This window comes from Cyprinodon tularosa, unplaced genomic scaffold (assembly GCF_016077235.1).
Source record: "Cyprinodon tularosa strain WSP-4 unplaced genomic scaffold, ASM1607723v1 ctg76, whole genome shotgun sequence".
NCBI classification, from domain to species: domain Eukaryota; kingdom Metazoa; phylum Chordata; class Actinopteri; order Cyprinodontiformes; family Cyprinodontidae; genus Cyprinodon; species Cyprinodon tularosa.
The window spans coordinates 2,182,540-2,199,262 of record NW_024039518.1 but is presented as its reverse complement, the minus strand read 5'-3'; the positions used below and the strand labels follow the sequence as shown (position 1 = coordinate 2,199,262).

Below are 16,723 nucleotides of genomic sequence, written 5' to 3'. Positions count from 1 at the left end.
AAACTGAACACCATGTACGGTTAATAGAATTTTATTCAGCAGATAAAGATCATATTTTAGAATAAAAGAGTAGGAAATTCATTTTAAATGCATTATGTAATTCAAATAATCACAACCAGTTTTCTATTTGATTATCACTTTTACAAAGGAACCAAAGAGTGGATCAAACCTATAACGATACAGAAACATCTATAGTAAAAGGGGAAAAAAAGATGGTAATAACAGTCCGCATTATCAGAGCAGGAACAGGAGCTGAGATGTCTGAACGATCTCCTCGTGGTTTTCACTGCTCCTCTTTCTTAGTCATCCTGCTCTCCAGATCTTCCACGACTTTCTGCAGAAGCCGTGCATCCAAGTGGAAGAATATGTACAGTTCCCTTTCCCGCCGGAGCAGGGGATTGCGTTCTAGCTGAGAGCGCTTAGCTTTGACTTCTCCCAGGATTTCTTGCATCACTTGCTGGAGATTCTGCAACTGAGAATCTGCTTCTGCAAGTTTCAGCGTCAGCTCCTGTCAAGAGAGGGAAGTCATCTAACAAACTGAAGGTACACATTCAGCTGAATTAGGATCCATATAATCAGTTTAATTCCGTTTTTTCACTAGTCGTTCAGACAACTGACTTCATAAAAATGTAGTGAAAAAAAGTGCTTCAACATGCAAATATGTAAAACAAATGACTTCCTGTTTGCTACTCATCCAGAGGATAACCTGAGAGTAAACTGGTCATCATGACTTAGCACAAAATAACCTGGCTACAGCTTAGAGACACGTGAAACCTAAACTGATTACTCATCATTACTAAGCAATATAATGTGCAAGTTTCAAGGCTACTTGTTATCTAAACCTAGAAAGTAAAGCTTGGTGCCTCAGAGGAAAAAATGTAAATCATTTTTAATCTAGATCTGCAATATTCCCCCTCTGTCCAATTTAATATTACTTATACAAGCTATAACTACTCCTTTCTACTAATGTCTATTAGCATAATATCAGCATTAAGGCTGTAATATGTATTATTTTTTGTAAACTTGGAACTAAATACATAGAATTTAGACAAAAGACAAGCATTTCCTTGTTTTTTAAATAAAATTACAAATTTATAATCTGATTAATCAGGCGATGATTTAGACAATTTGGTGAAATGTTTAACAGAAATAAAACACTGCAAGCCTTTAAAAATGAATCAAACGCATTAATAGAGGGATATAAAGTGATTTCCCGATAATAAAAAAAATCCAATCAGAATCTCTTTTAAAAAGGTTAACAATAAGTTTTTTTTATTGCTAAATGTATTGGATTAACCGGCAAGATGTATTTGTATCACATCCGAGTTAGACAAGCTGAGCAACTTAGAAATAGTTAGGAAGAAGCTAACAGAGAAATGAACTGATGTGTAGAGAACGATGGATGAACAGACAGACGCATTGGAAGATACATTAATGGACAGATCAGATAGATGAAATGAAAAAAAAAAAAAAAACAGATAAATGATGGTGACATAAAGATCCATTTTCTTGTTTGCTCTCTTTATCATCTCTGTCTCCATCCCTCTCTGACATTTAGCATTTAAAATAATGTGCTCTGTGTCGGGTGCAGCACCTCAAACTATCCCACCATCTAAATATACATTAGCATGTAAAAATGCTCATTCTGATCACTTGGAATATTCTAGTTAAGAATTAATGCGCTCCAAACAATCCACTGTGAGATAAATTTGGCAATGCACAATGGCTTTATATGCAGGGAGAAGGTTTACACAATATAGACTGGCTCTATAGCTAATATAGCTATATAATAGCTAATGGCATAGCTAATATAGCTATATATTTTTTATTAGCTATAGCTAATAAAAAAAATTAATAAAAAAAAACATTTGTAAATAAATATATAATAAGAATGCAGACTTTGGCAGTTTTTACAATGGAAAAATTGTATCTAAAATCAGCAACAGAAAGATACCAAAAGTAATTTGTCATTAGGTTAAAAAAAATGGTATCCATTTACCTTTAGCAAAGCTTTGAAAAGCTTAGTTAAAACTAAAATGACAGCTCTCTAAAAGTTGCAGTTGACCTAAAATAACATGAGTCATCTGTTGTCAAAACGTTATTAATTTATTCATTTTCTGATCTAAAAAGTTATTATTTTTTGTTAAATAGTGAGGAAAATGGCTCTTTGGATTGTAAAGGTTGTACATTCAGGTAAAACTTTTCCTCTTAGAGACCCCTTCAAGATACTTTACAACTCTGTGACTCTGCATGAATGTGCAAATAAGTGCGCTTCCAGCTTCCCTCACCCAGAGTGACCAATGCCTATAAACTTAACACTCACGTTAAAAGCAGAGTAGATGTATGGCTGCCCAAGAGAGTGAAAAGAAATACACCCACCTGTGCATTGGGGCAAAGAGGGTCCTGGTCGGCACTGGCAGTTGGACATACCTGGGGGCCTAAGACCAACTGCTGCAGCTCTGTATACGTGGCCCTGTGCAGCGCTTCACAGTCACTATACAGACGGCCGGCCACATAGCGCTGCTCACGGCAGGCGCCGGCTAATGAGTCGCGAGCTAGCTGGATGTTGGTCCTCAGGCTACGAGCTGCTTGGTCCAAAGCCTCATATGTTCGGAAAGGCTCTGATCGACCATGGTCCGAATCATAGTCAAGGATCTTCAGAAGCCTGAGAAAAACAAGAATATCAGACTGAGATGGACTGTTTGTTTAAAGGCAAGCTGTAAAAAGCAAAAACTTCAGCTGTAGCAGCATAGAACTTCAAAAGCAGGAGAAATTCTGAGTAATAAGACCAAACTGCCTCCAAGAATACAGAAAGCTAAGTGATGGTTATGTTTCCATCTAAAACAGGGGTCTGCAACCTGGTGCAGGCTCTTTGGGCCTTCAGCTGTGGCTATTGATAACTTCAAACCAGTTCATGTTTAGGGGTGTGGAAAAAAAACAACCAATTTAGTGATATTAATGTGATTTTTTTATATAATATCGATTTTTCATTTCCTAATATCGAATTTAAAAAAACAAAACATTTTTACCTAAAACATTGAGGGGAAAAGGGCTACCTCTGCATCGCCACTCTGGTAGATAGCCGAGTGGAGCCCTTCTGCTGTGCAGCGCAGTACCATCTCTAGTTGAGACAGTCACAGTGGAAGACATTGACCGACTCAAACCCCAAATAACATGGATACTAAAATAACTAAATGATCAATATCTTCTGATGAACATATACAGCACTTCCTTTTTTTATCTATACATCTAATTTTAAAAGCTTGGGGAAAAATAAAGCAATATATATAACTATAATGCAATATCATGATAAATATTGTATCGTGAAACGTATCATGTCGCAACACCCATGCCAATACTAACCCCTATTCATGTTTTGACAAATATTGAGGGTTTTAAGCACTTTTTCCATTTAAACTGAATAACTGCTCTGAATCTGTATGTGACAATGACTCTAAAGTTACTAGCCTGATCAGCCAGGCTGATTCGACGAGTCAGTCCGTAAGGGGCTTTTACAGTTGGATTTCAAAGGCAGGACTAGTTAAATTCAATCATACCTATGGAGAAGCAAAAACACTAAGCAAAGCGATCTGTTTTTTTACTTTTGTAGTCCATGAAACATTTCAAAATGTTGTAGAAACACACCAGTGAATGATTTCTGCCGGATTGCCTAAATAAAAAAAATATATATATCAGAGGATATGAGGCATGCTCCCCATTACGTCTTTAATTTTCATTTCAACATTGCTCTGTTGCGGATGCCAGCCTATCGTTATCCTAGCAGAAATGCATGACTGCATTATGGGCAATTCTGGTGCCGAAAGTCATGAATCATAAAGTTATGCCTCCTGCATTGTGATTGGTCTGGCCAGATCTGGCTCGAGTCAACAACTGTTTACGAGATTGAATTAAGCTTTGTGTAATTCAGTCCAGCTGCCCAGCCTATAAAGGTACTACTGATGTTTTTCAGGGAGTGCAGTTTGCAGCTTTCTCATAATCAGCCAAACAATCCATTGGTGTGGACATATATTTCCTAGAGATCAATATCCACTACTTCCCATAAATATATACATCCTATAGAACATAATACATTTTTTGCTAAAATGTTTCCCTTTATTAAACAAAACAAAGAAATAAGTTTCTTCCATAGAAATTTTTCAAAAGTTATTTCTTTTATACAGAAACTCACAACATTTGTGGCAGGTTTTTGTAAGCTGGACAAGAGCAAAAAAAAACCAAAAAAAAAAAAACAGCTCTTTGGGTTGTGAAGGTTGCAGACCCCTGATCCAAACCTTTTATTAGTAGAAGGGGCTGACATTTGTTGAGGATCCTGGTAAAAACAGGATAATCCTAGTTGGGAAGTAAAACAAAATATACTTTCTGGCTTATTTTTGCACAGCCATGTTGTTTAAGGTCCGTCCAATTTAGCCAGTGAGTGCAAAAAAAAAAAAAAAAAACAAGTAAAAAACATGTTCCTTGACATTGAAGATTAACATCCACCCAACATTAGATTAATTACATCAATTGTCTGCCCTAAGTCGGATTTAACTTTGATTAAAAAAAAAAAAAAATATGGGGCAAAATGGTAGCTTTAATATTTGCAAATGTGTGTGGAGAGTTGTGTGTCTGTATCTCGATTTGTGTGTGTGCAGTGGGATTTGAAAATGTGTAAATAAATCTGTAAATGTGTGAGGAGATTTGTGTGTCTGTACAACAATCTGCAAATGTGTAAAACTACTTGTGTGTAATCCGTTTTGCAAATGTGTAAAAAATCCACAAATCTGTATTCAGATCTGAAAATGTGTACTGAGATTTGCAAATGTGTAGATCAATCTATAAGCACACACAGAGACACTTGTGTCTGAAGTATTTTCGCTTCAAGACCCAGAAATACAGACAAATCATTGGTTACAAGTCAAGCGGTTTTTCAGTTGGCTCTCTTTACACACGTGATTTTTGCTACTCTTCTGCCGCGTGAGATGCACAAATGCGTAGAAGGATTTGTATGTGTATTTTCGCGATTTGTAACCCCTTGCGCAGGCTCGCAGGCTCACATGCTGCCCTGACCGCAGGCTCACAGGCTCACAGACAGCCTCTACCTTTTTTTTTTCCTCCGCTGCGGGAGTTGACGTGACAAGGATGATATATTGATACCATTCAGTAAGGAAAAAATTTAATCTAATATTAAACAAAAGGTTACGGAAAGATGGCAGAAGCTGTGGGAAGAGCATAGAACTGGAAGTTGGCTTTATAGTATTCAAAGGAAAATTGGTGAAATGAGGAGAACGGAAAGGAATAAAAAAGAGGTTATATCTAGATTAAGTTTCGGAAACACGGGGTTAAATGGAAACTTATTTAGAATGGGAACAGGAGGTTGTGGTTTTTGTTATCAAGGGGAGACGGTGGAGCATGTTTTGTTGTTTTGTTATAAATATTCTATGGAGAGAAGGGTTACAAGAAAATAAATGACAGTTAAATATACAAGATATTTTGGGGGAAAAAATCTACTTATGATTATTTTTGTAATTTGATAAACAATCTTGAAAAAACGAAATTGGTAGAAAGGATATAAGTTTATTTATGTAAATATTGTTAATATTTATTTTTATTTTTCAGTGGGAAAATACATAGCATCCCGATCCACACTCTACTGAAGTAGATGGTGGTAATGCACATCATAAAGTTGCTTGCCAACCGCCATAAAACAGAAGCAGAAGAAGAAGAAACAGTTTTACTAATGCAAACTATAGAAAAAATTAAAGAAATATACTTACAGAAAGCTGACGGGATTCCATTGCTCTCAACTTAGCAGGTACAACCCCTAGGACCCCAGTAACGTCACGTACTGTACAATACCGCCAACTGGTGGTATGTGGCTGTATGTGAAGCAAGTTGTGCTGAAATGTCGCAGCAGAGAGAGGCTGTCTGTGAGCCTGCAAGCCTGCGGTCAGGGCAGCATGTGAGCCTGCGAGCTTGCGCAAGGGGTTACAAATCGCGAAAATACACATACAAATCCTTCTATGCATTCGTGCATCTCACGCGGCAGAAGAGTAGCAAAAATCACGTGTGTAAAGAGAGCCAACTGAAAAACCGCTTGACTTGTAACCAATGATTTGTCTGTATTTCTGGGTCTTGAAGCGAAAATACTTCAGACACAAGTGTCTCTGTGTGTGCTTATAGATTGATCTACACATTTGCAAGTCTCAGTACACATTTGCAGATCTGAATACAGATTTGTGGATTTTTTACACATTTGCAAATCTCAGTACACATTTGCAGATCTGAATACAGATTTGTGGATTTTTTACACATTTGCAAAACGGATTACACACAAGTAGTTTTACACATTTACAGATTGTTGTACAGTCACACAAATCTCCTCACACATTTACAGATTTATTTACACATTTTCAAATCCCACTGCACACACACAAATCGAGATACAGACACACAACTCTCCACACACATTTGCAAATTTTAAAGCTACCATTTTGGCCCCATAAAAAAAAAAAAAAAAAAAAAAAAACACTGAAACACCAGTAAACATGGCAAGTTCAGCAGCATTATTTGCAGACTTTTAACAACCCTCTTCTCACCTGCTGAACGCTGCATCCTTGGAGCTGATGATGGGGTTAGGCCTCGGGTTGACAGCCAGGTCTGGATGACCCAGAGACTCTATCCTCAGTGATGCTGCTCTGTTTTCCTCAGAAAGCCGCCTATCGACTTCCACCAGGTGACTCTGACAGGACTTCCACCTTCTCAGTTCCATCTCATGAGCCAGGAGGAGCAAGTCGAAGGACGCTTTCTGCCGAAGTAAGTAATCCCGTACCTACGTGTTGAGATTGGTGCAGGATTATTAAATGTACATTTCCAGTGTCACACTTATTAAAGAACCAATGTATCATTTCTACAAAATAAAGGTTGTTTTTTTATTCAAGAGAGCTACGACAGGAATTTATAGAGTTGTAAATATATTCATAACACAGTCCCCTTTATGCTTATACCCCTAAATAAAAAAGTTAAATTAGCTTCTTCCATAAAGAAAAATAGTTATCAGAGCCCATCTTTGTGCAATTCTAACATTTTATGGTGTTTTTAACAAGCAGCACCATGATAAGTTGAAAACATAAAAATTGCACAAGCGTCATCTCTCCACAGCATCCCATGAAGCCCTGTTCAAACCCAACAGAAAATAATTTTGGCACAAAGCAGAAAGGATAGTATAAATTAAGGTTGGGCGATATGGGAGTGCAGGTGGCGCAGTGGTTAGTGAGCACCATCCATGTACGGAGGCCTTAGTCCTTGACGCGGCCGACCCGGGTTCGAATCCAACCTGTGGTCCTTTGCCGCATGTCTCCCCCCTCCCTTATACCCCCTTTCCTGTCAGCATACTGTCGAAAAAACGAGCCACTAGTTACTCAAAAAAAAAAAAAAAAACACAGGTTGAGCGATATGTAAAAAATTTCCAACCGATATTTTTCAATCCAACAAATGGCGATGGAAAATATGACTTGGTGGACAAAGACAAGCTCCCCTTCAGAGCGCTTCTTCTGGTAAAATTCTTAACCACCTGCATGCACTGCTAAAACACAATAAGATAAACATCCTTGATGTATTGTCAATAATGTGTATGATTCCTCCTGTGGGAATAGCTTCCTCCTTTCCGGTTCTTCTGACTATATTATATGAAATTACAGTTTCTTTATAATTATAGAGACTGACATAAGAGCAGTATATTTATTGCACTAATGGCCTTGGGTTGAACATTTATAAAGCCACTCACCTGGTCCTGCCTTGAGGTGTAGTAGTTTTGTCTGGTGAGCTGCAGGGCTAGGTCTCCCCGGACTACAGGAACATTAAGCAGCCTGGCCGACTCTCTGAGAGCAGAAGGTACTGGTCCATGAAGCAGAGCTTCCAGCTCAGCCTCGACAGCTTGCAGCTCCTTCCTAGTGACAGCTTTGCGTACAGGCAGTGAAGATGAGGTGGAAATGCTCTATCCGGGCGACATAACAGATACAAGAGTTTGTTTTAGTGGGGTGGTCAAGATAAACAAAGCTTAAGTATGGATTTGGTCACAGCATATGGATTTACTTGTTCTACCTTAGTCTGCCGGGCCTTTTCTGAGAGCCAGTCTAATCCGGCCTTGACTGCCTTCTCTTCTGCCGTAGCCTGCATCAGTTGGTGCTGAGCCACGATGTGCGACCATTGAAGTCGGGCCATTTCCGCCCTCCTGTGCTCAACCGTTCCATCTTTACAGTCACTACCCGTGTCCTCTTCATCCTGATAGGAGCTGAGGTCGAGGACTTGGAGGCGCTCAGAGCAAGAGGTCTCGATGGTGATGTCAGAAATGCCATGAAAGAAATGCTTCTGAGTGAGGGCAGCAAGTGTTTTTGTGTTGAGCTCCTCTTGATGCAGGTATGGATCCAAAGACAGCTGAGAGAGCAGGACTGTGGGTTTTTGGGAAACAAATGGCTTTGACTGATCTGGTTTTTGTTGAGCTTCTGACTGAGGAAGGTAAGATCCAAGCCTGCTGACCTCATCCATTAGGCTTTGTAACACAGAGTTGGTATCGGCATTCTCTCCTCCAACCAATGCAATGGCTTCTTTAAGCCTGCAGGCAGAACGCTCCAGCTCAGTGCCGAGCTGCAGGTCAACATCTGCATGGGACGTGGCTGCTACCTGCAGTTTGTTATAGCGCCGCTGCTTTAACTCTTTCTCCTTACGCAGCGCTTGGAGTTCTTCCTCCAGCTCTGTTATGGTCAAATCCCCTTCTGTCGCAAACACAAAGGATGAGGAAAGTTGACCGAAGAGATTAGAACTGCTGCCATCCGAAGGCCCTACAGTTTTGAGAACCTCCGCCAGGGACGTTTCATCCAGAATTGGCTTGCCGGACTTCTGCAGTTCCTGAAAAGCAGCGGCCTCCTCTGTGGTAAGAACGTTGCTTTGGTTGAGGGTGCGGCAGACAAAGCGCAAGAAATGAAGGTTCTCCGGGGCGCAGTCAAACAGCCAATCGAACTCCGAAGCCTTAAGCGAAGCTGCGCCAGGATAACCCAGACGGCATAGAGCCTCCACGAACTGGGCACCATCTAACATGTTTAACCTTACACTGTGCTGCTCGGTCATCCAGCAGCACAATGCATAACAAGAATAATGACAAAAATAGTCAGAAACATGTGATATTGTGAATTCAGATTAAGTACTTGCTATATCCATGCAGATGTTACTAATCAATGGTTATTTTGAGCTTTTAGTGTAAACTTTGGCCAATCCCAGTCAGACCTATTCTGATTTATTCATATCAGATTAATGTATCATTAGTAGATGGCATGCTAAATGTTTAGACTCTTTCCACTGCAGAATAATGGCTACTAGAGCTTAATCAAGCCACCAAAAAAATATAAACACAGTTTATAATAAATTAAATATTAATAAATAGAAATTACATTGGGTCATTCGAAATTTATATGTTTTTTCTTGTCAAAAAAGCCAATTTGATCCAATAATAATTGAAATTTATTGATGTCATACTGGAGAAATGTACCTCTGCATTTAACCCATCTCCTTGGTGAGCAGTGGGCTGCCACTGTGGGGCGTCCAGGGAGCAGTGTCGAGTTAAGGGTCTTGCTCAGGGACCCATAGTAGAGGATGTGGGGATCAAAACAGGATCTAACCACTTGGCTAACAATCCCCTTCACTCCCCCTCCCTTTTATGAGAAAAACATGTCATAAAGCCACTACTTAGTTGTTAAACAAATACTTTAATGTAAGCCAAAGAAACGTACTAACGAAGATGGGTGCCTAGTTAACATGTCGTTGTTTGTTCTCATATCTGTATCAAAGCGATGGGTCTACATGTTTTTAATGAAGGAATACTGAATCATCGTCCATTTAACGCAAAAACGCTCCAGTCCTGCTGTACACATGACGTTAGCAGAGGTGTCAAGACGTACATATCTTATCCTACAATTCAAATTATAAACTAGCAACATAAAAATTGAAATGAAACCTTTTATAGGAAAATATTCTGCTGAAAATTCGTAACTAGCTTGCTAGCTACGAATAACGGTTACGGTATAGTGTTAGCGGTCTGACTGCTAGCTTAAAAAATTATTGAGGAGTTGAATCTTTTTTTAAGTTTTATGGCGGAACTCAATACTTACAGCTCGATTCAAAACCAATTAAATTCATCCGGGAAAAGGTTTGACCGATTAGCTTCGCCCCGCGCCAACTTTCCAAAATGCGTTGGGAACGTCCTACGTCACACGTAAGCGGCGGACCAACTTATTCAACCAATCATAATTGAGGAGAAAAAAATGAACGCTTGCAGGTCCCGCCCACTGCTCCAAATAAATAAATACAACTCCTGATGTGACAGCAGTCAATCTCTGCTTAGCTTCTTTACTACTGATACTTCTGGTAAGTCGTTTAAACACAAAACTACATATTTGAAGCCTGTTACTCGTGTATTTTTTTTTTTACTTAAGCTATTGCATTAAGATAGACCTACAAAAGGTGATTCAAAATCAATGCTTTGACTCAGAAAATGTAAAATAAAAGAATATGTTTTATATGATTTTTAAAAAATACATTTTACTCAGTTTTTCTTCTGTTGTTTGCAAATGATTTATTGACTTGTTAATTTTTAACCAGGTGACATAAATGTCTGCATTGATGATCCTGCCTGTTTTATTCATCATCTGGCGGCTCTTTCTCTCTAGCAGTCACCATGGTTCAGTCTAAGTCATGGATTCTGGCCAAACACTTTGATGGCTTCCCAAAAGACAGCGACTTCAAGCTCAAGGTGGAGGAGCTGCCAGAGCCTAAAGATGGAGGCAAGGATAGATCCCTCATTCTCTCTGGTCTTGGTTGCATAAAGGCCACATCTGTTTGTTTCTAACTGTATGCATTGTTTTAAAAGTGTGATCCACATTGGTTCTCTTACAGAGGTGCTTCTGGAAGCAGTTTTCCTCAGTGTGGATCCATACATGAGGTAGGTGTAAAGCATGGATGCAAATTTGAAAAACATGGTCAGTCTTTACCAAATCATCTCTGAATCCTTTACTGATCATGCATTATTTGTATTTTTTTTATCAGGCCTTTCAGCAAACTATACATGAAGGAAGGGGATGTAATGATCGGTACTCAAGTGGCAAAGTAAGGAAACATTTATAAGAAACAGAAAAAAGAATCTTAAATTTATACCACGTGATGAAGTGGACATTTCATACATGATTCCCATTAAAAAATAAAAAACATATATAGCCTCCAATCTAGTATACACATATTTTATTAACCTCAGGAAACGACCACTATTATCATACAATAAGTGATTTGCTGTTTAGCAAATTAATATTTCTGTCTTAAAAATATTTTTATCAGTAATTCCCGTCTTTAATGGCTGTTTGAAACTTTCCACTCGTAGTGAAAGTTTTATCAGCAGATTGAGAAGGAGCCAGTCTTAGTGGAAGCATTTGTTTACAAGCCGTTTAGTGTAGTAGCTAGATTTATGCAATAGAAGATTGCCTCATAGAAAGGAAACAACCTTGCTGCAGGGTTAGTCCAATAGATAGAGATGTATTCATCCATCCTAAACAAAAATGACCTAAACAAAAATATTATTATTTTTTATTTCAAGAAGACATTTCTATGACATTTCATTTAGTATCTAAATTTACTTTATACACAAACACACACACTCACATATATACATATATATACAAAGTTTGCTAGTTAGATTTAAAAGTGCTAGTGATCTGGATAACATATTCTCAGCTTTCAATGAATAGATTTAAAAAGATGGCCACACCTCTGTCTGACAGTGTTGTATTTATAATTTGCCTTTTAGTTTATCTCTACCCGGCCTTAAATCTGTTAAACAATAACTACTCACTCTGAAGAGCATATCTGACAATCTGATCCATCTGTCATAAGACAATATTGACCTTTTATACCGGCGTTGATTAGATCAGCACTTAGTAGTTGCTCTCTTCCACTTTGGAAATGCTCATTTCATTTTAGTTCATTTATAAAGCACCATTTCACAACACATGTCATCACAACTGTATGAGAGCAATTCGACCAGATCATACAGTCAAACTGATTCAAATTTTTCTATCTAAGGAAAACCAACTGATTGCATTGAGTCATTGACTCAAAGGAAATCCCTCACTTCTCAGTTTGTTATGGTTCCTTTGTTACAGCAGTGATATTAAAACGTGTGTTCCTCCCTGTGAAAAAGCCAAGTGTGACCACAAGGATGCCGTGATAAAGTATTTATGTATTAAGTTATGATCAACATTGATTAACACCAAAAAACTTCTAAAATACATTACATTGTTGATTTTAATTGATCTGGTTACTGCTTATTAACTTTGTACAATTGATTGGATAACAAGTATTTTAGAGTCTGTCAAATTGTCATATTTAAAATGTGCATTGAGTTATGTTACAATAGATGGAAGCTTCCTAGAAAAATGGCTTCTGTTAAAGTATGATTGCTTGTTTTTTTTCATAGGGTGGTCCAAAGTAAAAACTCAGCATTTCCTGTTGGAAGTCACGTTGTGAGTGGTTGTGGTTGGAGAAGTCACGCTGTCAGTGATGGGAAGGACCTGACTCTCCTCATGGCTGACTGGCCCAAAAATGTGCCAATGTCGCTGGCTGTGGGTGCCATCGGCATGCCAGGGTAATACAAGTTTTAGATTCCCTGCTTTCGTCTCTGGTAGCCAGGATTATACTTTTCTGGACAGCATTAATTTAATAAACCATTTAAACAAAGAGGTAAATAAGACAGTTTGATAGATTTCGAAAGATTTACTCCAAAAGAAAATCAAGATATAACAAGACTACCCATTTTTATGTGTCAAAAAAGGACACAAAAAATGTGTCCTTGACCTAAATCATATTTTTCTACCTAAAAATCAAAGCACCTACTGTTGGTTGAGTAATGCCTGTTCTCAAAACGGTGGTAATTCTTTGTTTACTGTTTAATGATACCATTTGAGCAAAAGTTCAGATCTGTTTTATTTTTGCATGTTTGATACTTAAATTTAGCAAAGGGTTTAGCTCTGATAAGATATGAAATGGTTTCTCAAATGAATATTAAATGCACCTAATTATTAAGTTTGGGGGCTTGATCAAGGAGTACAAGATCAAGCTCATAACCTTAAGTTGTTGAAAGCAGCGTCGTAACAGAGACTGTAAAACAGATATGTTGTGTAACAGGTAATTCTGCTTAAAAAAAATAGCAATATATCTCAATTTTAATTTACGTAGGTTGTTTAAGACAGAGCTTCCATAATTATGAAATTAGTCCAAATTTGACTAAATGTTTTCCTTTCCTCCCTGTTTGCAGACTGACAGCTCTGTACGGGGTGGAAGCGGTTTTGCAAGCGCAAAAAGGTGAGACCCTGCTGGTGAACGCTGCGGCCGGGGCTGTGGGAACCGTGGTGGGACAGATTGCAAAGATCAAGGGCTGTAAGGTGGTGGGTTCAGCCGGGACGGACGCAAAGGTAGCTTACCTGAAGGAGCTGGGATTTGATGAAGCTTTCAACTACAAAACAGTTCCCTCCCTGGAGGAGGCTCTGAAGAAGGCGGCTCCTGAAGGATATGACTGCTTCTTTGAAAATGTAAGCTTGTCCTTACATTACATACTCCTCCTGTTTGTTATATATATATATATATATATATATATATATATATATATATATATATATATATATATATATATGTATTTTGTCTTTTTAGGTCGGAGGTCAATTTTCAACTATTGCGCTACAGCAGATGAAGGAGTTTGGTAGAGTTGCTGTGTGCGGAGGCATCTCCACCTATCATGATGCTGAATACCAGACAGGTCTGTTCTTCCACACTCTTTTCTTTTTTCATAGAACACTGCCATGAGGTGCTGATAAACCTATCCATCCCACAATACCTGTAAAACTTGTATGCAACATGCTAGGTGTGGGGGAGAAGTAGTACTGCACATCACAGTAAACTCACCACCCCATCAGTGAAGCATGGTGGTGGCAGGATCATGCTGAAGAAATACTTTTCTTCAGCAAAAAGCAGGGAAGCTGGTCAGAGCGGTCTGGTAAATAAGTGCAGCAAAATACACAGCATTGACCAAAACAAAATAAAAAATTGTTAAGAAATGCAGCTTTTATTTTTCCAAGGTTTCATTCTAAATTCACCTCAACAAAGATGTTGAATATCAGGGCATTTTCTGTGTCTATTAACTGTTTATATATTAACTGTCCACATTTGGCTATAATTAAAGGGCAGAAGGTAAGTGTTTCAGTTATTCCCCATCAGGTCTCACTGAGCTTGATGAAATCAGCTGAAAAATATCATTCGAAATTAGTTTTAGGATAATTTATCCCTGGAAAGACCTGTACAGATACAGTAGTGATGCAATTTAAGTTTATTTTTGTTCTTATATATTTTTAAACCATAACTATTTCCATGTACCTCAAAATTTGATACTAGATTTGTGTCCAACAAAACTTGTGAAAGTTTTCTTCTATTCAATTAAATGTGACAAAGTTAAAGCAGTATTGCACTATGTATTCTCTTATAAATGTGTACATGTGTTCGAACACTAGAGGGCAGACTTGTCCTGCTGAAATTCAAAAAAAGCAGAATAGCTTTTAAGAAGAGGTTGTTTCAGATTTATAATGTTGTATATATCTTCCCCAGGTCCATACCCTCTAACCACCATAAACTGGAAGCAGGTTAAGATAGAAGGCTTCATGCAGAGCAGATGGCAGAATGACCATCCCCAAGGCCTCAAGAAACTAATGGGGTGGTATAAAGAGGTATTTAACCTTTTGTTGTGCAGGTTATCACTGATCAAATATTATGTCCTTCCGCCTGAGTTTAATGTGTGCATTGTGCCTTTAAAGGGGAAACTGAAGTGTCGGGAGCACGTCACCAAAGGCTTTGAAAACATGCCAACTGCTTTCATGGGGATGCTGCAGGGAGAAAACATCGGCAAGGCGATCATCACTGTCTGATGCCTCAACAAAGAGTCACCTTACTCACAAACACTCCCTGAAGATAGAGCATTGATCGTTTTTTTTATAATTATACTTAAACTAGAATGATTATAAATATAAATTCATTAGTTATTAATAAAGATGAAGAAAAAATTATTCTGAGTGTTCTTTATCATCATCACTATAATCAGGTATTTTCTTATGGGCGGTGTCTCTAATGTTGCTGCATTGAAAGGTTAATTAAGCACTATGTTTTTACCATAAACCTTTGTATTGATAACAAAAATAAAAATACATGTTTTCAGCAGTTTTGTTTAACGTGTTCAATTCCTTCTTCCAGTGTCTAAGCTGAGGTAACAAGCTGTCATAGACAGGAATATTAACATGAGCAGCCAAAGGCTTTTGTTGTCAACTGCTGCCTTTTGTTTGCTCAGAAAAAGGACTGCAAGCTTGAATTTCATTAGTGATAATGCTGCTTGTCTTTATGTGTTGGTGTCACTATGGCATTGGCTCCTCAAACACTCTCTCTCTCTCTAGGGGTCTCAGATTCAGGCAGTTTGACGCCTAGGTTTGTTTAAACACACAGCTCCACTGCATTTCTACAGGTATACTACAGGAAGTCTGTACTGTAGTTTGTTTATGTATAAATACAAAGGAAATATGCTTATGGATGCTTAAAAAATGATTTAATGACACCTTGAACTTTGGTTAAATGGTAACTTTTGTTTTCTAATTGTTATGTGTTACATAAATCTAGCCTTTCTTGGGTTTTACTTAAATTAAACAGTAAAAAAAAAGTCTGTTTTCCTTTTCTTTTAAAACTCATTTTATTAAAGTTTTTTTTTTTGCAAAGCAGAAACAACAGGGACAACAGAAAGCAAAGCCCTGAAAATGCACAAAAACACAGACATTCAAACCTGGCATAATAAACAACAATCACAAAACAAAGAAGAATAAATAAAATAAAACAAACATCAACAAAAAAACAATCAAGTAATCAGTGGCAACAAGGAAAAGAAAATACATACCCAAGCTTGATAGCTTACCAGAGTGTAACTCTGCATCTTTTTCCCAGGACAGGTCCATAAGCCCTGACCTCATCCTGCTAGATGTCGATTTACATTTTTTCTACAGTTTGGCCCAGACCGCGAATAAGTCACGCTCCCCCAATAGAAATCCAATGAGAGACTTTCCAAAAATCACAGATGAATATCCAAAACGACCCATGTCAACCATTTGACGTACAAACATAAAATTATGTATACTACATCTTCAGACCCTTGTAGCACTCACATGGAAGGAATTTTTTTCAATATCACTTATGGTTTAGCTCAGAGGTCTTCAACAGGGGGTCCGTGACCCCTAGGGGGTCCGCAGAGGTACTGCATGGGGGTCGCAAAGTTTTGGTTAATTAGACTTATATTCCCAGACTTCCCTCTCCCCAGCCACTTCTTCTAGCCCCTCAGGAGGAACCCTGAGAGACTATGTTTCTCGGCTGGCCTTGGAACGCCTTGGGGTTCCTCCTGAGGGGCTAGAAGAAGTGGCAGGGGAGAGGGAGGTCTGGGTCTCCCTTCTTAGGCTGCTGCCCTCGCGACCCGACCCCGGATAAGTGGAGGAAGATGGATGGATAGATGAATGGATGGACTTATATTCCCCCCCGCAATATTTTCCACTAATTGAGATGTCTTTAAATCCACATTAACATGAATTCAACACATTGTAGTAAACAGATA

General features: G+C 38.4%; 2 protein-coding genes across 4 annotated transcripts; one reads left to right on the top strand and one right to left on the bottom strand.

Moving 5' to 3' along the window:
- Nucleotides 1–15: 15 nt before the first annotated feature.
- Nucleotides 16–10,252, bottom strand: haus3 (HAUS augmin-like complex, subunit 3). Of its 2 annotated transcripts, XM_038270354.1 has the most exons (6): nucleotides 10,161–10,252; nucleotides 8,101–9,111; nucleotides 7,784–7,993; nucleotides 6,597–6,829; nucleotides 2,380–2,665; nucleotides 16–508 (listed from the first exon to the last, which is right to left on the bottom strand). In XM_038270354.1, exons 2-6 carry the CDS (start codon nucleotides 9,091–9,093, stop codon nucleotides 284–286), a joined length of 1,947 nt encoding a protein of 648 aa, XP_038126282.1. In that variant the 5' UTR covers nucleotides 9,094–9,111; nucleotides 10,161–10,252; the 3' UTR covers nucleotides 16–283. The 2 variants fall into 2 exon arrangements, with proteins under 2 accessions (XP_038126282.1, XP_038126281.1); XM_038270353.1 differs by lacking the exon at nucleotides 10,161–10,252 and having other exon boundaries at nucleotides 8,101–9,130.
- A 92-nt stretch (nucleotides 10,253–10,344) lies between these two features.
- Nucleotides 10,345–15,297, top strand: LOC119773380 (prostaglandin reductase 1-like). 2 transcript variants are annotated; one of them, XM_038270368.1, is made up of 9 exons: nucleotides 10,345–10,416; nucleotides 10,719–10,832; nucleotides 10,945–10,990; nucleotides 11,095–11,154; nucleotides 12,515–12,682; nucleotides 13,352–13,625; nucleotides 13,744–13,849; nucleotides 14,692–14,810; nucleotides 14,898–15,297. In XM_038270368.1, the coding sequence occupies exons 2-9, from the start codon at nucleotides 10,727–10,729 to the stop codon at nucleotides 15,006–15,008; spliced, it is 990 nt and encodes a 329-aa protein (XP_038126296.1). In that variant the 5' UTR covers nucleotides 10,345–10,416; nucleotides 10,719–10,726; the 3' UTR covers nucleotides 15,009–15,297. The 2 variants fall into 2 exon arrangements, with proteins under 2 accessions (XP_038126296.1, XP_038126297.1); XM_038270369.1 differs by having other exon boundaries at nucleotides 10,370–10,416; nucleotides 10,722–10,832.
- The last annotated feature ends 1,426 nt before the right edge of the window (nucleotides 15,298–16,723 follow it).